We start from the raw sequence: 24,126 nt of genomic DNA on the forward strand, positions 1-24,126 counted from the left end.
TTAACAATCAAAATCAATGAAATTTATTATAATATTATTCGTTGGGTTGGTTTTAGAGGTATTATAAATTACAAAATGAATACAAATGTGAACATATTTTTAGCTCGGCCAGCGAGCAATTCTCATAAGTTTGTTAATACATTACTATTTCACAAGAAGACTTCGATATTTTAATATTAGTAGGTAGATTGTCATGTGATATTTTTAGACGTACATTTACTTTACTTTTGGAAAAAACACACATTAATGGTCAATCTCTAGACGGACCTACATTTATGTTACACATGCGCTTTTGGACAACGAGTGATTCAAATTAATTTCACTATACCGTCCATCATGACATGTATAAGTTCACAAAAGCCTTCCTATAAAATTGCTTTTACTAACGTCCCCGGATAAAGTACAAGTAGTTGACACGAGCTCCGTGAATGGGGGACGTTTGAAGGATACGTGATAATGTTGTCACATGGTCCGCGTGTAGCCGCGGCAGTGCGGTCACAGCAGACGCGCGGCGCTCGCGGCCACGCCGGGCCGCGGCGGCGGCATGCAGCCCAGCTTGTTGCCCGGCCCTGGGACAATGTTCTATTTATTTATTTATTTATTTATTTATTACGACCTCGGTGTCGCAGTGGTAAAGTTCTTGCCACTGAACCGAGAGGTCCCGGGATCGATCCAAAGTCGGGTCACGATGGAAAAATGATCTTTTTCTGATTGGCCCGTGTCTTGGATGTTTATCTATATTATATTGTATTTGTTATAATATTATACTTACTTTGGGGCTAGCTCAATCTGTGTGATTTGTCCAAATATGCCAAACAACTATGTTTTCATCAAAGACTAAGAAAAATATAGATAGGCTGCGGTGACCACTTACCATCAGATAGGTCGCAATAATCATCGGTGGTAAGTATAGAAAAAACTACCTTAACTATTATATTCGTCGCAATAGTCTATGTTAGTTTGGAAGGTTCAGTCAGCATCATGACCATTTTTGATAGTCTCACTGCAGGGGCGGCAGCCTAGCTCAAAATTATAAATTTTTGGTCACGCAACCAATGAGCGAACAATTCAAAAGTTACTTAACCACCACGATCGCAAATCAAGCGCATACCACTGCGCCACCAAACTCGAAGCACCAGTGAAACAAGAACATTACCAGCGAAGCCCTTGGAGCCGCCCGCGCTGGATCCGCCCCATCCAGCGCTGGATGCGCCCCTTCCAGCGCTGGATCCGCCCCTTCCAGCACTGGCGGCGCCGCGCCCGCGGCTGTACGACTTCGCGATAGCCTTCTTCTTAGCTGACGAAGTGCCCTTCTTGCGACGGAACCTTCAAAAGTCGAAGAATACATTTCTCCATATGTAATCTATACATATAATAAAACTGTACTGGACTATGTCTGTATATAGGAGATATTTACGAAAAATAAATAGGAGAGGACTATTTACGGTCAATAGAAGACAAAACAATTTTTTTTAGATTTTTTGTCTGTCTGTCTGTATGTTTGTAAGCGCATCACACAAAATCTAATGAACGGATCTGCATGAAATTCGGCACAGAGATAGAATGTGGCCTGGATTAAAATATAGGCTACTTTGTATCCCGAAATCCTATCCCGATAGGTGAGAAATAGGGAGTAGAAGTTAGTATGAAATTTTTGTTATTTTTGAAGTGAGGCACGTACAATTTTAGATTTACGTTCTTATAAGTATCTTTAGGTTGAAGTTTCAAAAACAAGTTTGTATATATTTATTGTCAAAGTATTAATTACGAAAATTTTAGTTAAAATTTCTATAAGAAAAATACAGATAATTAGTTTTACTACCTGATAATAGATGGCGCCACATGTGAACTCATAAAATTGAAAATAAAATCGTCAAATATATAATAATTATAGTTTGACGACGATCGATTTGACTACCTCGGTGGCGCAGTGGTAAAGTTCTTGCCTCTGAACCAAGAGGTCCCGGGTTCGAACCCCAGTCGGGTCATGATGTAAAATGATCTTTTTCTGATAGGCCCGGGTCTCGGATGTTTATGTATTTGTTATAAAATATAGTATCGTTGAGTTGGTATCCCATAACACAAGTCTAGAACTTACTTTGGGGCTAGCACAATCTGAGTGATTTGTCCTAATATATTTATTTATTTATCTAATCTTTCTTCCGTTTCTACGCATGCTTGAGAAGGTTGACAGAAAGTCGACCGGATCGTGATGAGCGTTTAGCTTCACAGCGTTCCAAGATTGCATCGTCTAGATCCCACTATTTGAGACTCTTTTGAAAGGGAATCATGTTTGGATGCTGCCTCTCGATCTATATCAATAAAATATATGACTTTTCTCAACTTGGCTCAATAAACATACTTAATATGCCCGCAATGTCCTGCTTCGGAATGGCACGGAGATCCCAAAGGAATGTGTTGTTCATCAGGCAAAGTTGGACTGCCACTGGAATAGTTGTTATATGGAGAACATCCGCAATCAAAACTAGGTCTACAATAGCGCGCTCTAAACGATGTTTTTTGGAGCCAACTTAATTTTAGAAGGAGCGTTCGTCCTTCACGAGCGTTCGCCTTTAAAATTCATAGCCATGTTTATCATCTAAATAGTTCATTGGTGCGTTCCAAAATTTCTGCAAATATACTCTGTACTTAGACGATTATCAAGACAAGGTAGATTTGAGGCTACTGAGGCAACAAAAAACTATTCCCGTGGCGATTTGCGAAAAACCTGTCGCTTATAGGTGGCGCTACTATGTTAATTTCAAATCAATAAAGATTAAATTTGGCAGGAAGGTAGATTATGGATAGGAGACGTCCGCTGAAAAAGGAATTTTGAAAATTCTTTCCCTAAGGGCGTGAAATAAGATTTGCAAGATTGTATGAAACTTCTTCAATTTAGAAGTATGCGCCATGAAATTTTAGATTTACATTTCCAAACTATCCAAATCCATTGCCGTGGGATTTGCGATAAAAGACTGCCAATAAATATTTTGAATTTTAATATTATAAAAATCAGTAGATGGCGCAGTGTATGTAGGTTTTTGACAGTTCCCGTGATATTTATTGACTCCGAACCCGACACAAAACCGTGAAAGCACGTTTGTTTGTTTGGTAGTTTGTACCTCTTCACACTTTATTTACTTAACAAATCTTGAAATTTCACATATCAGTCGAACGAAGTACGAAGAAGGGCAACTAAAAAGTATTATTCCTGTGGGATTTGCTAGGAATGACTCTGCAATATTGCATTGCTTTATTTATCCATTCATACAGTCGTGGATACAGAACAAAGCACTTCTGGCTTCCAGCCCAATAATTACCATTAATTTTCCATTGAGAAACACAGAAGGTTGCAGAAGTACATCTGAAACGGTCATGCGTTTCCCATGGCCTGTAGTATGTTTGCGAGTGTCCAGTGCTCAGAATTTGTTTAGTTTCCAATTGGGAGAGCAAGCAATATTCCATACAACAAAGTCCTAAAATAATTTTTCAGATTTTTTTCAATCCTATTCCAGTTTATCGATCTCAACTAATATCGTAATATTTATTTTATCTATGATCCCAATCCTATCCTAACTAATATTATAAATACGAAAGTAAGTTTATTTGTTAGCTCTTCACTCCATCTAACTCAACCAAACTTCTTGAAATTTTGCATTTATAGTTTGAAATATAGAGGACATAGGGTGCCTTTCATCTTCATGTTACCGTGAGAAATATACGCGGGCGAAGCCGCGGGCAAAAGCTAGTATGTAAATAAAATACGAACCATCCTATTATCATATGGCGACCTCGCCAGGAAAGCATGCATTTCGACTGCCATTTCGATTCGCAAATAAAAAGAGTATGTTTGGTCCGAAGATTAGGTGGGAGATACGACAGAAATCCCACCAGCGGTCGGGAAAACCTCACAGCTTCCCGATCAATCAATGCATAAATAATTTATTTATCAAATATAGGTACATGCCCGTCCCGCTCAGGTAAAAACATAATAAATTATACCCCTAAACCTTTTTCGGGAATCACACTATTTATTGGTGAAAACCGCATGAAAATCAGTGCAGTTAAGAACGACAGACAGACGCAGCAGTGGACTTTGTCTTATAATATGTAAGGTAAAGGATACAGATGTAACACTATTTGGTATAGTGCGCTGGTGCATGTTTTAAGGGCATTTATGTATGTCAAGGGCAAGAAGTGAATTTAAAAAATAGAAAATAAAAAAATATGAATAAAAAAAATATGAGTTTCCAAATGGCCAGTGTGAATTAGAAAAAAAGCTTAAGACTCGCGTGTTCTTTCAATGCTTTAAGACGTAGCCTATAACCTGTTAACTTACTTCTTTCTAACGCCCCCTCTATAAGTTTTCCTCCCTCTAGTAGAAGTGGTGCTGGTATCCGCACTGCGGCCCAAGCGGCCCCAGTCCGTGTCGGATCCGGATCCGGATCCGTCGTCATCGTGGAAGTCGCTCGTCTTGGGTGAGGGCTTCGCTTGTTCCAGCTCGTCCTGGTATTGCATGAAGAGACCTGGGAGACGAACAAGTTAATATTAAAATTTAAATATAAAATATTTTATTCAACTTAGGATAATAAACATCACTTATTAACATCAAAAAAACTAAGTTTATTGCCGACTTCCAAAGTACATGTGAAGAATACGCGGTGGAATAAACATACAGGATGACACCATTTTTGTTAAAAAAATGGTATTCATGTAAAAAATTAAGTATATTTTACTGATGATTTAATTTTGCATTATATAGACGACATTGCTAACTTAGCGTGTCGACTCTGCCAAATTTGCGTGGGTCAATACTATACCACTGTCGCATTATCAGTGGCGTCATACAGCTCCTTCAGTGCAGGTGTTCGCACCCAAGGCGTCACAGTAAGTGAGCCATGGTTAGAAGAGGCATCACCAGGACACGTCTTCTTTGTTTCGTCCAACTTGTGTCCGGAGCCTAGGCAGACTAGATCCAGGTAAGACAAAGTATTCCAAAAAATAAAACTTTAGAAACGACTATCCGCCCATCCCGGCTTCGCTCGGGTAAAATCATAATAAACTATACCCCTAAACCTTCCTCAGGAATCACTCGTATCTATTGGTGAAAATCGCATGAAAACCCGTGCGGTAGCTTTTGAGTTTATCGCCACTAGACAGACAGACGCGGTGGAGGAATTTCATTTTGTAATATGTAAGGGCGATCTCACCCATTTTCTCGATGGCATAGGCGGAGGTGATCTGCAGCAGCTTGACGCCGTACTTGTGGTAGTTGGCGCGCGTGACGTGCGGCAGCGCGAGGAACTCGTGCTCAGCGTCGGGCAGGCGCCGCGCCAGCGCCCGCAGCGCCGCCTGCGGCAGCACCGCGCCCAGCGAGGCGCCGCGCGCCTGGGCCATCTCTCTGTAGTGTTCGTGTGGATAGGTCATCAACGGGTGAACCGATTTGGATGCGGTTTTTTTATTTATTTGATAGCTAATTTTTGGGCGGTGGTTCTTAGATGTTTTTGATCATAAATCTGTTCAGCCGTTCAAAAGTTCAGGCGTTGTACACTTTTTGTAATGGGTAAAAAATGTTAAACTCGCTCGTCACGAATTTTCTATCAGGTTAGTTACAAATTAATTTTATACATGTAAAACAATGTTACAACATTGCATGTTAAATAAAAGCTTGTAAAACAATGCAAGCCTAAAAATAAAACTTTTTTTATTTTAATATGAGAAATAAATAGTTATAAATTCCGCTTTTCAAACCATTTGTTTACATCAAATAATTTATTTGTTCCCAACAAACCTAACTATCATTGTATTACTTTAAAAAACAATGTTTTATGCATAAATATAAGAAACTAAAATTAATATATGACAACGCCATTGTTGTAGCTATTCAGTCTAAATTATTATATTTTTGTCGACTATTTCGGATCGACATAACAACAACGATAAGATTAGCGAGTGTGTTGAAAGTATAGATCTACAAAAGGTACAAATAGTCTTTCGTGCTTCAACTTTTTCTTTCGGTTCTGAAGTTGTCGCGGCGAGTGTATTTTTTCCCATTTACTTGTTATATATTAGTCACTATATATTAGAAATTCTCTGATAGTGTTTTATATACAAGTTAAGGGCCCTGAATGTATATGTCAGTCGTCTCGATTAAGATTGTTGGAGGCTGAAATAACTGTACTATAATTTGAATTTTTCTACGACGAGAGAATAATGAATTCTTTGAAGATGTGAAAAATAGTAAGTGACCTGCAAGCCTCGACGAGATCAGCGTAGCAGCGGTCCTCCAGCCGGCGCACGAGCTCGTCCACGGCAGACGCGCGCGCGGGCGCGGGCTGCGCCGCCGTTAGCTTCGGCTTCTGCGACACCTTCATCGGGAACAACACCCTCTGACCGCCGTTCATTAGTCTAAAGCCAGAGGTTTTTCATCACATAAGATTGAACATCACATGAGGTTGAACATCACATGACGTTGAACATTACATAAGATTGAACATCACATGAGGTTGAACATCACATGACGTTGAACATTACATAAGATTGAACATCACATGAGGTTGAACATCACATGACGTTGAACATTACATAAGATTGAACATCACATGAAGTTGAACATCACATGACGTTGAACATTACATAAGATTGAACATCACAGAAGGTTGAACATCACATGAGATTGAACATCACATGAGGTTGAACATCACATAAGGTTTTCAATAATGTCTTTTTTTCACACAACAGTCCTACAATTCACTTTTATTTGCTGCGTCAACTACACCGTTTTTTCATCGTCGTTTCCTCCCACCCCAAGGTTGACTGAGATCGCTTTAGCGATAAGTCCGCCTTTGTGCTATTTATTTATTTTGTATGTTGATATTTCTTTTCTGTATATTTCACTTTTAGTGTAATAATGAGTTTTGTATTGTAACTAGCGATGCTGATGACCGTGTGAAGTGGAGACGAAAAATTTGGAAAACGTAGATTGGGCTCCGATACCCATCGGCTGAGGAAAAAATCGAGAAAACGCTTGGATGAGAGAGTCGTCAAGCCGATCCAGTTCCATCTTTAAGTCTTGATCGTTGTGTAAAATGTCAAGACCGTGCATCGCGACTTGCAAGATTTTACCCATCAAATCTTACACTAACTAAATTGCACACTTGCATGCCAGTTTCCAGCTACAAGCTCGTGTAACAGTAGCTGGCACATATTTTCGTTAAAAATTTGAGCATCCGTATTTTAAACATATTCGTATATCATCATATCCGTATTATAATACTCAGAAATGTTATTAACTAACAATATTTAAAATATATGTGATTTAATGATATATTGTTATAATAATAATAATATTTAGTTATACTCACTTGTCAACATTATGCCCCAGTATAAGATAAGCGCTGGCGATGTCGTTGCTGACAACCAGCTTCTCAGCCAGCAGCCCGCGGACCACCATCTGACGCAGCAGCCGCTGAGGGTCGTTGCGTTGCCACGCTTTACAACTGAAAAATAAACCAGAAATTAGTCCTACTTCATGTAATTTGTCATATTTTTTGAACTAGATATTTAAGTCCTACTGTTAGCCAAAACATTAAATTAAAAGAACACAAAAAAAAACCTAAAAAACCTCCTCAAACGCGCCGCACCGAGGCAACGTGCCCAGAATGCTGGCAAAACATTGACAGGTTGCTAGGTGAAACTCCGGTTTAAAGTCCTTTTACTTAGGAGCAGCTGGCATATTCTGTGTTATTCCACTCCCAGACTGGTATGGTTGACAATTGATGTTTATAACTTCTGTGAAAGTAATTTACTAACACACAAGGATCTTATCCGCCGATCTCAGGCATTAGTTCTCTACAGTGTTGGTTCCACAGGGTTTTGCTATGTACCCTAAATGTACCCAATTCAAATATAAATTAGAGAGAAAAATAAACTAATTTTATATATTTACTTTCTAATTTCTTCAATTTGTAATGTGTGAATGAAGTGTATAAGTATACACTTCATACAATACTTCATACGGCAAACATAAGTATGTTTGCCGCATGTGGCTAGAATAGGACCACTCCATATCCACTCATGGCTGTTCTACGATCCACGAGGTGATTAAGAGACATATAGCCTTAACAGCTGATAGGCAATAATAGCATTCTGATAATGGATTGTGGTTGAAAATCATAACAAAATCTTCAAAACTGTATGGTAATTTTTGTCAATCAAATCTTTAGAATAGAATAGAATACGCGAAGATGAGAGAGAAGTGTTCATTCATGTTTCTTGAATAAATATTTACAATTTATTATTTTCTCCATTGAAAATGATCTACGATATATTCTTTAATAGATATTTATATCGTCTCACAAACACCAATAGAGGGGATAGCCGTCGACCGTCAGTACGGATCGGACGTGCGCCTGCGCTCGGCTTGTGTGTGTGTTTCTCAGTGTCCCGGGACAGGATTATCTAACATAAGGACAAGGGTCCTACTGTACGAGTAATTGATTTGAATTTATCTATCTTACGAACCGGTGCAAATGTGTCGGTTAAACAATTGTTCGTTTATCGCGTCCCGATGTTGCGCGATCGACAGATGAAGCAGTAAAGTGAGGTGAGGTGACGTGAGCATTGACTGACCGTCCGTGTATGGGCGTCTGCTGCAGCGGCGCGAGGCGCGCGTGCGCTGAGCCGCGCAGCGCGTCCGCCACGTGCAGCAGCGTGTAGCGCGCGCCCCCCGCCCCCGCCCCCGCCCCCGCCCCCGCCCCCGCCCCCGCACCCGCCACGTCGCGCACTGTGCGCACTATCAACTTGCACTCCTCCGTCACGTCCACGGGCTGGGATTCAAACAACAATATATTGCATGCATGACCTTTCATGAATTTTTGCATTCCATAATTGATAAAACTTTTTTATTATTATTAAAATAAATAGATTAGCTTTCCTGAACGACTGCTAAGCCCCGAATTATACATAATGTATGTATGTTCGTTTCTCTTTTACGCAAAATCTCCTAAATCGAATGTCACGATATTTAGTACACAGGTAAAATATAATCCTGAAATTCCCATGAGAGTGAAGCTTCAGAGCGCAGCTATAAAAAAAGAAGACTATAGATACCTTATAATTCTGTTTCATGAGACAGTTGTCGCAGGCGCTGTTGCGCGCGCGCACACAGAGCTCCCGAGGGAAGCTCTCCCCCAGGTACTGCAGCACCTGCGACCGGCGACACTCCACCACGGACTCGCACACCTCCACCATCCGCAGCAGGTTCTCGATGTGAACCCGCTTCGCTTCCGGGGTCGTGTTGCGTTCCACTATACACAACATATATTCACTTATATCACTTTATTTACGGTGCAGTGGTTAGCGCACACCTGTGATAGTGACGATCAAATCTTGGATGGGTGACCGAAAATGTGTTATCTACAAATACTCCGTACTTCAGAAGGCACGTTAAGTCGTTGGTTCCCGGTTATAATAGCAGTCGTCGAAGCCCACCAATCCGCGTTGACCCTGCGTGGTGTCCATTCTCCTTATCTATCTTTAGAAAAGGACCGTATCCCGATAGCCGTGTAGCAGGATTATTGGTGGAAATGAGATTTAATGGTAGTAGTCGATATGTTGCTAAAATGCGTTGCCATAAAACAGTTTTGGTTGGAACCAAGCCAACCAACATTGGAATCGCTGCTTTTGATTCTTCACTTAATATATTTCAAATTAAAATAAAGACAAAAGCCAAATAGATACTGGCAATATTTAAAAAAACAAAGCCTAATATTTTTTATAACTATTTAAATATATTTTTAGAGACCTCACTTTGTTCTGCGATGTTCACGATTGATTTGCGCAAGTTACGTCGCTAGACGCAGTTGGAGTGTTTTTAAAAACTACAATAATTAAGGATATATAGATTTATTCCGAATAATCACGATCGATTACATGAATAAAACAAAATAAATTAAATCTACGTGACCGCGAGCTTCGGCGGTTGAAATACGACAGCCCGACGATGAGATGAGATGCTTCATTTTCCCCACTGCGGTCCGAGGTGCTGAATCTGCTGTTTCGTAATATCGTCTGTTCGGTTTCGGGAAACTGACTCATTGTTGTACATTTGGGTAAATAAGATACGATGATTCCAATATGTAACATAAACAATCATACAACAATTTTATATTCTTCAAGAAATGGCGTAAATCACAAACGTGTCAACTATTACAATCAATAGAAGTAGTCACGTAGTGGCAATGATAGTTCCCGTGGTCTAACGCTAATACTCACTGTCCAAAAGCCTCCTATACCGGATGACATCAGTGTAGGAGTAGTACAGCACACACGTGGCTGGCTCCCCGTCCCTGCCTGCTCGACCGGCCTCCTGGTAGTAGCCCTCCACGGATTTGGGCATGCTGTGGTGGATCACGAAGCGCACGTCCGCCTTGTCCACGCCCATGCCGAACGCTACCGTGGCGCAGATCTTAAAACAATTAGGGCCTGTTTTATCACTTTCTGGTGATTAGAATCAACAGCCATTTAAACACCCACTGCTGGGGCACTGGCTTTCCTTGGATAAGGAGTTTGGGCCATGACCCACCTCGCGGGCTCATTGTGAATTGGACACTTTCTGATAAAATATACCTATTGTAATCTGACAGATAAACTAAATCCATACTAATATTACAAAAAGAAAAGATTTATATTTTTGTTTGTTGTACTGAATACACTAAAAAACTACTGGGTCAGTTTTAATGAAATTTGGCACAGAGACAGACAATACTTCAGAAGTAACATAGGTTACTTTTTTATTACGGTTTTTCCCGGGCAATGCCGGGACTATACTCTAGTAAATTATATGAATATTGAGACGCTTTTTTGATTAGTTTTAAAAAACATGTGTGACACGTGTAACAACCAAAATAAAATTCTAGTAATATTTAATGAAAATGTAATTTAAAAATTACCACTTTGACCCTATCGGCGACCCAGCTCGCTTGTACCGTCTCCCTCTTCTTGTCACTGAGCCCCGCATGGTAAGCAGCCGCCTGGATGCCCACTTTACGAAGGTCGCCGCTTAGCGTGTCACATTCCTTGCGAGAGAGGCAGTACACTATGCCGGAGTCCCTGAAGACACGAAAGATCTAAGTTTGCAGAAAATAATACTATACCTATCGAAATATAAATATATATATAGCTTAAATAAATAAATAACATAAATGCAGGAATGGTCTACATTCGGTATGTAAAGTACATTTTTAGTTTTTTATTTTATATTTTTTTCTTAAAGAATAATCTATTTTAAGAAACTAATTTGGGTATTTTTTAATTTTCGCTCGCTCGAAAAAGTTCGCTCTAGATATTTTTTTTATTTAATTTAAAAAAAATTAATCGTATTCGTGAAAAGTAGTCAGAACTTGTGACAGCCTCACCTCGCCAATGGAGGCGGACGGAATGACATTGATATTTGTTTGAAGATCAAATCAAGGTTTTGATATTGATAAAATTATTAAGGGAACTTGAGTACTTTTGTTTGTTCTGTGAATTGCTTGATTTGGGAACGGGACCACGAGACGCTATAAAAATGAATCGGTCAAAGACGCTCAATGCTAAATGCTTTGTTCCGACGTGTAGAAATAGTGCTACGAACAGTCGACAAAAAGTGTTTATTTTAGTCAATGAAACTGTAAAAAGAAGATAAAAAGAAGACTGTAAAAAGCAGTAGTCAATGTGTGGGATAAATATCAGTCAGTCCAGGGGGGTAAGCAATGGTCGAATTCAGAGGTAAAATTAATCGTACAATAGCAACAAAGAAACTGTTTTATTTGTGTCAGTTTTTGACACATTGACTTTTTCTTTTTGGAAGGACTTGAAAACTAATGCATTCAGGCTACCTTTTAGAGGTCATTGAGGGTCAACTATTTTTTTCTTTAATGTTAAAAATATATACCATCAGGTGTTTTTCTGGACTTTTAATTGTAAAATATAGTTTACTATGCTAAGATCTCGAAATGGTTTTGGAATCAACATAGTATATATTTTGCTTTACATACCGAATTGTTAATTTTATTTAAATATTAATCTTATTAATTACATACTAACATAGCTTAAGTGTACTAACAAATTTGTGAGTATTGGTTACTTGAATACTTACATAATTTTTCATTCATTCATAAATAGTGACATTTAAAAAGATTTTGAACCACGTAAAAAAAAAACAAATAATATAGGGTAATGTTTCCAATGCCTCGTTAAATTATTGGACCAGATTTTATGTTTTTCAGATTTGAATTATTGATCAAAAATAAATGATGGTGAATTTTATTACGGTTTAAAATCTCGCATTCATCTACCGAAATATTTACCTGAAGAATTTCTCCTTGATGATATTGGCCACTTCCTGGTTGATGCTCTTGGGTTTCTTCTCCAAAATCCTGTACTGCAGGTTGGGCCGGTTGAAGCTGCACAGGAACCATTTGCAGTTCGTCACCTTGAAACATTAAAAATATGAAGTAAATACAGAGATGCCCCCCTACTGCTATTTCTCTAACAAAATTCGTGTGACAAAGACATTTAAACGCATGGGAAACTCCTAAACCATTGGACCAATTTTGATGACATCTGTTATGGGTATACTTAAATACACGATGTCTATAATAGATGACACTTTTATAAAAAAATTAACTCGCAAAGTGCTGCAAATTTTGAAATTACTTTTAACAGTCTGGATGAGGTACCAGGCGCCCATAAGTTACATAGAGATTGCCAATACTAAAAGCGGCGAAGCGGCGATATGAAAGTTGTTACGCTTTTGAATTATGTTTTTTTTCTCTCTTTGATCTTGTCTGACAACGACCGTGCGAATTGGCGTTGAAAAAGTAGGGAAGCGGACCCCGGGCTCAACTCAAAGGCTGAGGAAGAAACCGAGATAAAGTTCAGATGAGAGAGAGAGTGAGAGTGAGAGACGATACCTTGAGCTGATGCAGTATGTCCATGCGTACGCGCGGCGTGGCGGTGGCGGTGAGCGCCATGACGGGCGTGGCGGGGAAGCGCTCGCGCAGCATGAACAGCCGCTTGTAGTCCGGACGGAAGTCGTGTCCCCACTGCGACACGCAGTGCGCCTCGTCTATCACAAATCTGAGCCCGAATCCATGTATTTTGTTACTTGTAAAAAATATTGACCACTTGATACGACGCGACGCTTTATTTAACAAAAAAAAATGCATCGAGTTACTATTTGTTACCGCGACATTTGGCTTTCACGCGACAGGCTTAGGCCTAGTGTAGGGAGTCACAGATCCATTTTTGCGTTTTTGCTTAATTTTCAAAATGTTAATAACAATTAGTTTTTTTTTAGACTAAACAACGTTGTACATGATTCTGGTAAATAAATATGTATTATTATTGAAGGAAAGGGGTCCAAGACGACGTAACAAGTGTTAAGTGAACCAACTGAAAGAGAAGGCATCGTGTCGTATCGAGACCTTCAAAGTAAAGCCGAAGATGAGGTGCGGCGAATGCTGCACCGACAAGAGCATGTAGTGATAAATACATGCATGTGATATACAATTTTCGACTCTAAGTCTATTATAACACTAGTGCTGTCGAATTTGGAGTGGAAAGAAACATTACGTTTCTTCATTATTAATTCCTAAATTCTTCACTATTAATTGAACGAGCGAGCGAAGCGAGCGAGGTCTAAGATTGTACTAAAAAAGGGGCAAAAAAAACTATGTATGTATGTTTGTACACCATAACTTCAATTCGATTTAATTTAAAAGGTATGTAGGATATGCCAATATAATTTTTAAGTTCGTGGGGCAACAAAATCGGTTCAGTAGTTTATGAAATATTCACAACTTTGTAACAAATTGATTGTGTTCGCGAGGTCTAAGTTCGCGGCGAACAACTAGTTACATGCATCCGACTGCGGCCAAACGCATGAAATATTAATAATTTCCTCACCTAGCTATCTTGCCCCTGGAGTAGAGCGAGTCCAGCATGTTCTGGAACTTGGGCGAGCTGCTGATCTTCTCGGGCGTGACGTAGAGCAGCTTGAGCTGCGGCTCCCGCAGCGACAGCTTGTGGTACACGTCCGCGCCCGCCGCCGCCGACACGTCGCCCGACAGGTGGCCGGCGGGGATCTACGTATACAACATGTACGAGGGCTGCTATTTATGTATCCGGAACTGGCCAATAATTCTAGAATATTTAAAAAGTAATTACAACATTTGAAAATAGAACTCTTCGGCTAGAGAATAAATATTTTTCATGTCCCTGTCATTTGTTTTTTTCAATTGGCGCCAATTTTGAAAATAGCTTGTCTTCATTGCCATGGATTTAACTCGTGAACATTTTCGCGCGATGATTTATTATGATTTTCGGCGTGGATTAACTCAAAAACAGTGCATCGAACAACTGATTTTAACTTTTGGAGATGAAGCACCATCGAAAACCACTGTGTATTATTGGTTTAAGGAATTTCAACGTGGACGGTCTATGCTCACGGATGAAATTAAGGAGGGTCGTCCTAAATCGGTAGTGGTACAACAAAATATTGATGCTGTGCGACAATTAGTAATGCAAGATCTTTGCTTTTCCACAGGGTATTATGAGTACAGCCTTATAAATATGTGAACCAGGTTCGATTTTAATCCCTCGTTCGTGCGGGCATAAACGCTTTTTTAACGCACGCACAAACTAAGACCACAATTTAATTGTTAAACATTACGTTCATTACGTTATGCTGTCAAGACGCATACGTCACTTGACAAGACGTGTTTAACCTATTCCTTTTTACAATTACTTAATAAAGAGATTACATCAACTGAATGAATATACATGACCACCTTAGAGCCATGCCCCATTGCTCAGTCGCACTCCGTCGTTTTCATGTCCATCGATAGACAACATAAACATTGTATGAAGTTTCGACAAAAGTTAGAATGAAGTTAGAATGACAGACAGATAAGATTATTAAACAGGATTCGCCACACAACAAATTAATATTTTAACTCAAAAAGTAAAACAAACAGGATACTAACATCGAGCGAGAGCAGCTTGTTGACCTGGTCCAAGATGAGCGACTTCAGCGGAGACACCACTATGGTGACCCCAGGGGTCAGCACTGCAGGCAGTTGGTAACACAAGGATTTACCTGCGAACATAGAGAATTTATTGATTTTTTTATTTCTTTATTTAAGTTACAATATTTTTATATGAAAAACACAAGCACCACCAACAAAAACCTACATAGGTTTATACGTGATACGGCGAACTCATAATACTTAATCATCATCATATCCTAAAAACAGTTTCTGTATATATGTCCCTAGGTATGCTAAAATCTTTAAAACTACGCAACGGATTTTGATACCGTTTTTCTAAATAGATAAAAGTGATTCTAGAGGAAGGTTTAGGTGTGTAATTTCTCATGGTTTTACACGAGCGAAGCAGGGACGGGGCGTTAGTACATGTCACAACATAGATGACAGAAACATGTCTCTCTCTGTCATCTTTGCGTATTCCCGATTTCAATTGGGACTGTGACTCTTTTTTTTTTTTTTAATTCAGTCGTGATTTCAGACGTCAACCCTGACGTCAACCCTCCTAGGAAATGCTATGTTTGCCTCAGACTCAATAAGAACAATTTAAAAAAGCCAATTGCATTTACATCCCAAATATAATATTATAAATGCGAAAGTTTGTTTGTTACCTTTTCACGCATTATATCTACTGAACCGATTGTTATGAAATTTCGTATACGGGTAGAAAATAACCTGGAAGCGAAGTCCCGGGGCGCAGCTAGTTGAACCATAAAGGATGAAGTAGTAAAACTTACCCCCTCCTGTAGGCATGAGCACGAAGCAATCGTTGCCTAATAGAGTAGCATTGATGACCTGCAGCTGGTTGGGGCGGAACGTCTTCAGACCAAACTTTTCCTTGAACATCTCCATCATGAGCTCCGAGTGCGGGTAATTTAAACCGTCGAATTCCCCTGCACAAAATAATGGAACGGTTTAAGATAATTTCACACAGGTCAGACTGTCCCGAAAAAAATTCTAAGGTGTTTAAAAATAGAAGCTTAATTAAATTAAATAAATAAATACATGTATACAGTTATGGGATACTAACTCAACGATGTTATATTCTATACATCCCAGGTCAATCTGAAAAAGACCATTTTCCATATTGACTTGACCGGAGATAGTACCTCCAGTGTAGCAGTCCCGTATGACAATCATTAGGTCGTCATCTTGATTATATTGATAATTGACGAATTAAAAGACACATTTGTAATAAATTTGACAAACTTACCGGTAATTCCATCATTCTTTGTGCCAGCATGAAAATCTCCCATCCCTTCATACTTAGGCTTCTTATCATCACTGATCACAGTCTGCTCCATCAAATTGATCACATCATTATCTTTCTCTTTGCTAGCCAGCTCAAAATCATCCTCAAAATCTTCAATCCTATACTCGGGCCAGCCATCATCATCTATTGGAATCTCTTTATTATTAATCAGTTCAATATTCGAGCTAGCATTCGAATCACTGATATTTATAACACTATCTCTAGTCTGTGTTAACAAGTCCACATCTTCCTCCATATCTACTGGGACTTCATAATCTTCTTCCTCATATTCTGATACTGAATCATCTTTGACTATAGGAGAAACTATTGTGCAAGGTTTATTCAAATTAAGCAACGAACTTTTACTAAACTGTGGAGGTTGGAATTGAACAGAGCTGTTGCCCACCGGAGTTATTTTAGTTGGTTGCTTGTCAACTAGTGGCTTCAATTTCTCTGAAGCATTCTTCAGTCTTTCCAAAGTATTAGAAGGAACATCCCTCGCTGGCGTGGATTTACTGCTAAGTTCTTCCGCTGTCTTTGAAGGTTTTTTAAATACAAATTTGCCTTTGCTTTTATTTGCTTCTGGTGTATCTAAATCTAAAATTCCCGAATTTTTACTTTCCAAATTCACAGTAGAGTTACAAGGTGAAAATGCATCAAATGATAAAGATTTCTTAGCTATCAAGTCTGAGTATATATTCTTGCTTGTGCTAGGCAGTCTGTCGAAATTGATGGGATCAGGTGTTGATGTTTTCATATCCGTTTTATTAAGTGTATCAGTATTTAAATGCTTGGTGCCACGAATGTGATTGGTTTCAAGATCAAAGTCATTTAAATCATCATTACTGTTTAACAGTGAGGGACTTTCATAACCATTTGTTTTATAATCATTATCGTCGTTGACTGGAGAGTCTATTACTTGTGTTAATTCTTCTTCTTCAGGTTTTTGCTCTATTGCGGCCTTTAATTTAGTTTTCAAATGTTTCAGTTTAGCATATGTTCTGCTGTCATAACCAGGAAATTTCTCTTTGATGCAGTTTGGAATTCTGTCGAAGGCATTGCTTATTTTCTCTAAGAGTTCTATATACATTGTTTTGCAGTTGTCTATTTCTTGGTGTTTTAAGGCACTTTTATCCTACAAAAAATATTTTCAAATGTACTTACAGAAAGGAAACAAGCCATTTTTTTCTCAAAACTCCTATGCCTATACACTAGTACACTCATAACACTGTAATATTTTTTAACTAACTAGACTATTCTAGCTAGTCTAAAAATATATTACAGTGTTATAAGTACAAAAAGCATAATACTGTGAATAAAATGGATTTTGTGATATGGAAAAAACATAAAATACAATTAGTACCCAATTTTTGCAAGCATAATTTTTTATATGCTTACCTTTAACTTCTTCAATGCTGGATTTTGTGATACTTTGTTCAAAAACTTAGATATTGAGTCATCAAGTCTCAAGTTCTTCAAGGGATCTTTGTCTCTCTGTGGGCTTATTTTGTCTGGAGTTTTTAAATTCTTTTCTTTTTCTGGACTTACTGTATTCTGTTTGCTTTTAGGAGGAGAGGGTGTGGAACTTATTCTTACAGATCTATCAGATTTCTCAGGTGCAGGTTTTTGATTGGACGGGAACATATCTGGGAGGCAGTTCATTTCATCATCCTGGAAGACAGCATTTTTCATTAGCTAATGTATTTAAAGAGAGCTCTCTTTATCGGGAAGAAGCAAGGTTTGCAATGTATTGCACAGTCAACAAACTTGCTGTGGCATGCGGTTTGCATCCTAGAATATTGAAATGAAATGAAATGAAAAAATTTATTTCAGACTATGCACATATACAATACAAGTCCATATTATATTAGTAAGAAACTTAGACAACTATGTTAGTAGAATTTAAAATGGGGGTTATCGTTTTGGACATGTAACGATGCCCAGGACTTGAGTATTGGGCTATCTACCCTCTTTGACACCACCCTCAGGAGCGTGTTGTTACTGCACCTTACCCGTGACCACAGGGAGGCAACTCTTTTACGAAGCACCGCTTGGAAGCTGTCTGTGCTGTGCTCGGCAAACATTCCTGAGGCACTGCAGCGCCAGTGCAGCCCCAACAGACCCCTGAAGCTGTTGTTGTACTGGACCCGCAAAGCATTGTAGGCTTTTTTGGTATAATTGCACCATAGGTTGCACGTGTATAATGTTTGGCAGTAACTTTTAAAAAGCATAACCTTGACTTCTCGTGAGCAGCGTACAAACCTACGGGACAGCATATTGCCCCTTACCGACAATGCTCTGCGTTCCCTATCAATGTCCATGTCGTCAGATAAATTCTCGGTGACCCAGTGACCCAAGTACTTGAATTTAGGGACTTGCTGTAAGACAGCTCCATTCAGAGTGATTCAGAGGAATTTGGTACGTTTTACTACCTGATTTAAAAACTACTACCTCGCTTTTACTCACGTTGTACCTGAGCCCATGGGTCAGGGCATACTTTTCACAAATACTCAACAGCGTTCTCAATGAGCTGACGGAGGGACCCAGCAGCACCATGTCATCCGCGTAACTAATGTTGTTAATAAAACAGCCATCCACCGAACAACCGACACCCGCGCTGCTGAGTTCCTCAATCAGTCCATTGACATATAGATTAAACAAAGTAGGTGAGGTAAGCCCCCCCTGCCTCACTCCACACATCATTTTATATTCTTCCGAATACTCGCCCGCCCACCTGACAAGATTGCTTTGATTTTCATACCAATACCTGAACATATTAATGATTTCCGGAGGCAAATCAGTCTTGGTTTTCATTTTGTTCCATAGGATATTGTATGAGACCATCTCAAATGCTTTTGACAAGTCCAGGAAGCATGCGAACACAGGTGTATTCCTATCGGTGTAGTACCGGACAGTATGCTTAAGGCACAGTACAGCAGATTCGGTAGACATCCCAGATCGAAAGCCAAACTGAGCATCATGTAGTGACACGTTTTGACTTAAATACCTGTTAAGCACACCATCCAGCACCTTAGCCAGGATCGTCGCAAGTGATATGGGCCTATAGTTACCCTTGTCCGAGGCGTCACCTGTCTTATTTTTAACTATAGGAACTACAATGGTCTTCATTAAGTCAGGAGGTAAGTAGTTATGACGCAGACAGAAGGTAAACAACATGGACAATACTCTGGGTAGGTGAACACCCGCGTGTTGCAGATGCTCGATGCTGAGACCATCATGCCCCGGTGACCTTCCCCTAGACATATGCTTGATAACTTTGACTATTTCAGCATTAGTTATTTTAATTGGAGGGTCATCAGAGGCTTGCTTCCCAGCCTCGAGCATCCGCTCACAGTCCTTCGGACCCAAACGCGGTTCCACCTTAAAATGGCTTCTAAAGAGGTTGGCTACGTCACGAGGCGTACTAACCCCATCCACACTAACTGGAATATTTACTTTAGGAGTAAGTTTATTAGTGGCTTTCCAAAATTCTGAAAAATTTTTAGACTTATGATGGCCAGCTATTATATCCATCTTTATCTGCTCTTTGTGTTTAAGACAGTATTTCAACTTTGATTTAAATTCTCTTCTACTATTACACATCGTTTCATAAATCACCCCCTCCCTTGGTTTACCATTCAGACGCCACTCCCTAAAACACACTCTAGCTTTTTGCTGAGCCTGCCGAACATGTTTATTCCAGCCCGTGACGTAGCTTTCCCTCCTTTTTGCCGCTCCCTTAAAGGAATATACTGAAGCCTCTACAAGCACTGTTACAATTGATTTATACAACTTATCTATCACAGTTCTATGTTCAACGTCATCACATAACTTATCAGCGCAATATGTAAGTTCACTAGGAAAATCAATCATTTTTAATTTGCTATGACATAAATTATGGTATTCATGTATTTGCGACTGATCTCTCTCACCCCATATAACACCTTTTCTTGAATTATTAAGCACATAACTGTCGACTGACACCTTCGGTATACAATGTTGTAGATTACAAACTATTTCTAACGGTAGGTGGTCTGACCAAAAAACGTCATAATGAATTTTTGCACTCTCAACAGTCTGTCTAGCTGCTAACGAAGTCACGCAATGATCAAGCCACCTACAACACCCGTGACTATCACTCACAAAAGTATATGAATCAGGTGGCAGGAGTTCAGTGTCCAATAAACATACTTGTTGCTCCTCACAATAGTCCTTAAGCTCACTGAAAAAAGGCGCGCCGGGATGTGCATTAAAATCGCCCAATATATAAACCAGGTCCACGCTTTCATTTTCTATAATAGCACATATTTCACCTAAAATTGCAACGAACTCGACTAAGTTATTACGTTCGTCAGTAGGCATATACATTGTTATTATTATCATCGAACTATCACACATAGAAACTTTAATACCCGTTAATCTATCACTTTGGCACTGTATTACTGAGACACATGGAAACAGGGACTTACGCCACAGGATCGCCACGCCACCGTACGGCCGACCACGCAGCACTCCCGACGATAGGTCCACCGCTGTTTTTCCGGTGTACTATCCATTTTGTTCTTGTTCCGCCATATTTTTCATTTTGGATCTTGTGAAGTCCACAAAACGCCTAAACAATACACCTTCAGGCCAAAAATTTTCATTTAGGAATATATCCAACTTGTGTTTAGGTACAAAAATTTTGTACGCATTATATCCTCTGTCGTTCTTAAGGGCCAGTTTCTGCAGCGTAATATTAATTTGCGACTTGCTGTATACATGTGACATTATATCATTCACGGTAGTAGACTTGTCTACATTGTAAATAAACAATGGTATTTTTATGTCAGCTGCTCTAAACTTTCCGTCGGGCTCTGTAGTTGCGATCCCTTTTTTGCCCACAATTCTGTTAACGATTCTGTTTCTCAGCCTTTTCTTTTGAACTGTTTTCCATTCTTCAGATAAACTTTCAGCTTTCCATTCACCAGGCGCCTTTACAACTTCAGCTAACGAACAGGAATCTTGTTGGCACATACGCTGTGATGAGTGCGCAATAGCGGTAACTGTATGTGTCATCGGTTCCATTGTACTCGCAATAGTGCACGGTGTCATTTGCTGTTTTGTTTGCGCATCACTTGGAATGCAGTCCTTACCGTTAGTCGTCGCAATCATCGTACTGACCACCTGATCCGACGTTCGCGGTATTGAAGGCGCACTTGACTTATCTTCGTTTTGTCCGTTACGGTTATGACTCACGTTTGTACAGATAATGTCTCTGTATGAATTTACAAACGATTGGTCAGGTGGTCTTGTATTAATTATTGTACTATTATCGTCACCATTTGGACTAGACTCTGGGAAATGATGTATACCCATCGGCCCACTTTCATAGTGATAATCGTTTAAACGATGACCTCCTCTCCTCATATTTATGTTGCAAAAATCGTCACTAATTCCGCTTCCAACTTTCGGGGGTTTTAATGCCTCAACTTGACTTTGTAATATATTGAAGGTGTCCATTGTGACATAGCTGCCCTTTACTGCTATAAGTTCTTCCTTCAGCACCAATATATCTTTAAGTAGTCGGGTCACATCTACGTGGTCGAACGTAATTGGCGGTAGTTTGTGAAGATCACGGGCCACAAAAATAGGAATATTTTCCGGATCAGTCTGCTTTAGAAGCATGATAATATCCTCTATGTCCCGTTGTGTTTTCTTATCTCCTTTATGTACTTTTGGCCGCTTTCCCGTCGGTATGGAGTCAAATAACAATTTCTTTGCACTAAGAAGCTCTTCTGGCGAAAACGCCGTAACACATATTTTACTTAAACTGTCTTCGTCCATCACATCAAGTTTGTTTTTTACAAAAGCCAACACTTCACATATCACCAGGTTACAACCCGTACATTTCATAACATTCGAAGCCATTGTCACAATACGATTAGCGACGCCGGCGCAAACGGAGACTATGCACACGCTCGACCTTGACGACGCGCGCGCGCTGACTGATATTACCAATTCATATTCCCCTGTGGAAATTAAATGCTAAGGGATAAGAATAGCTTTGATAGCAACAACAGCGATAACAGAATTTCCAAAGGTTTATGTCAAGAAGGTGGTCGGTTGTAAAATCATTATAATGTAAAGATTTATTTTTTAAGCTAGGCATATTGGTATGTCACAGCCACAAACTTGAAGAGAGATCTTAGCTTGAAAAAAATGCAGATTCCTTACAAAAGACAATAAATAAATAAGTCTCAACCAATACTAACCACATCCATAGCATCAAATATATCATTACTAAGATCATCATCTTGAATTCTGTTAGTATACTCATTGTTCTTCAAAGCTTCCAGCTTGTTGTTTGACTTTACACTGGGCAATACACTTGGTGATACTTCAACTTGGTTTTCTTTCTGACTCAGTGAGCGCTGCAATAAAAGTAATTTTAGGAAGGCTACTCACACACCTGCTTATCCTAGAGTGTAGAGAAGGGGATGTATGTATTTAATAGAAAAGGAAGGGTGTCCAGCAGGACACCCTTCCTTTTCTAGAAACCACATGGTCAAGAGAAGCATCTCTTCCACCTGTTTTGGTCATGTGGTTTACAAACTTTGTATTTGTTTATTCTATTAGAGAAAATAAAAGTAAAAAACAACTTTTTAAATTATATTATTTTGGCATTTCTTCTCAGCAGTGGTTGTTCTGAAATGCCAGTAGTTTAGGGCTTTATGAGAAATGCTATAGGTATACAATTCAAAATTAAACATGAAACATGGCTTTGACAAATAATGTCATAAATTTATTGTATACTTACAGTAGAATGTGGGTTGTCATTGGTCACTTTCTTGAATGGTGGTGTCCCTAAAAACAATTAAATAAATAAATAAATATATTAGGTCAAATTACACAGAAGTTCTAGACTTGGGATACTAACTCAACAATACTATATTTGATAACATATACATATATAGATAATCATCCAAGACCCAGGCCAATCAGAAAAAGATAATTTTCCATCATGACCCGACCGGGATCGAACCCGGAACCTCTCGGTTCAGGCAAGCACTTTATTACTGCGCCACTGAGGTCGTCAAACAATGAACTTTAAAACAAGCTTCCAAGCTGTTATTATAATTTATTATGTAAGTTGTTTTTACTATTTCATTGGATTTGAGATATAGGTTGCATTGTAAACTTATTTATTTCACACATTTTTACATCTACAGGCTACATAATAACTTAATGTGATATTTATATATAATTTATTTAATATATTTAATTATAGATAGTAAATAGTTTTGGAAGTAATACTTACAGGAATTCGCAGGTGGAGTGGCAGTGACGGAGGATTTTGATTTCCAGACAAATTTAGATTTTTTTTCTGTTGTCGGCTCATTATTGCTACTGAAACATAACGTTTGTTTATTTGAATCATCTTGTGCTTCATAAATCCATAAAAGGTAACACAAATATGTATTCGTATTTTCGAACGTAAACAAAACCTGGGACTGTTGCTTCTGCTAGAATCTCTAGTAGTTTTCTTCACAAAATTCAGTAGAGAATATTTTTTGTCTAAAGCCTTTTGGGACGACATTAATAGGTTTTATTTTAAACCACTAACTAATGATAGCAAGAAAAAAATAATGGATTAAATAAAAATATTCGCGCTATTTATTTCCAGTAGAGCTATGATAATCATGACACATTATTAGTTGATTGACGGATGACTAACAAGACAATAGACATTGACAACAGTTCTTTTTTTCAGAATTAATTATTTTGTCAAGCAAAGGTCAGTGA

At 39.0% G+C, this 24,126-nt stretch overlaps 1 protein-coding gene across 4 annotated transcripts; it reads right to left on the reverse strand.

Moving 5' to 3' along the window:
- Blm (Bloom syndrome helicase) lies at positions 1-24,051 on the reverse strand. Of its 4 annotated transcripts, none has more exons than XM_053755843.2 (21): positions 23,829-24,051; positions 23,642-23,727; positions 23,141-23,187; positions 22,596-22,754; positions 17,740-18,012; positions 16,303-17,476; positions 15,827-15,982; positions 15,030-15,142; positions 13,951-14,129; positions 12,957-13,122; positions 12,351-12,475; positions 10,953-11,112; positions 10,276-10,468; positions 9,112-9,308; positions 8,632-8,828; positions 7,365-7,499; positions 6,250-6,408; positions 5,211-5,401; positions 4,340-4,526; positions 1,157-1,326; positions 1-569 (listed from the first exon to the last, which is right to left on the reverse strand). In XM_053755843.2, the coding sequence occupies exons 1-21, from the start codon at positions 23,918-23,920 to the stop codon at positions 496-498; spliced, it is 4,233 nt and encodes a 1,410-aa protein (XP_053611818.1). In that variant the 5' UTR covers positions 23,921-24,051; the 3' UTR covers positions 1-495. The 4 variants fall into 4 exon arrangements, with proteins under 4 accessions (XP_053611818.1, XP_053611817.1, XP_053611819.1 ...); XM_053755842.2 differs by having other exon boundaries at positions 23,642-23,730; XM_053755844.2 differs by lacking the exons at positions 22,596-22,754; positions 23,141-23,187; positions 23,642-23,727; positions 23,829-24,051 and adding an exon at positions 20,811-22,575.
- Positions 24,052-24,126: the final 75 nt, after the last annotated feature.

Source organism: Plodia interpunctella, chromosome 15 (genome assembly GCF_027563975.2).
Source record: "Plodia interpunctella isolate USDA-ARS_2022_Savannah chromosome 15, ilPloInte3.2, whole genome shotgun sequence".
Taxonomy (NCBI): Eukaryota; Metazoa; Arthropoda; class Insecta; order Lepidoptera; family Pyralidae; genus Plodia; species Plodia interpunctella.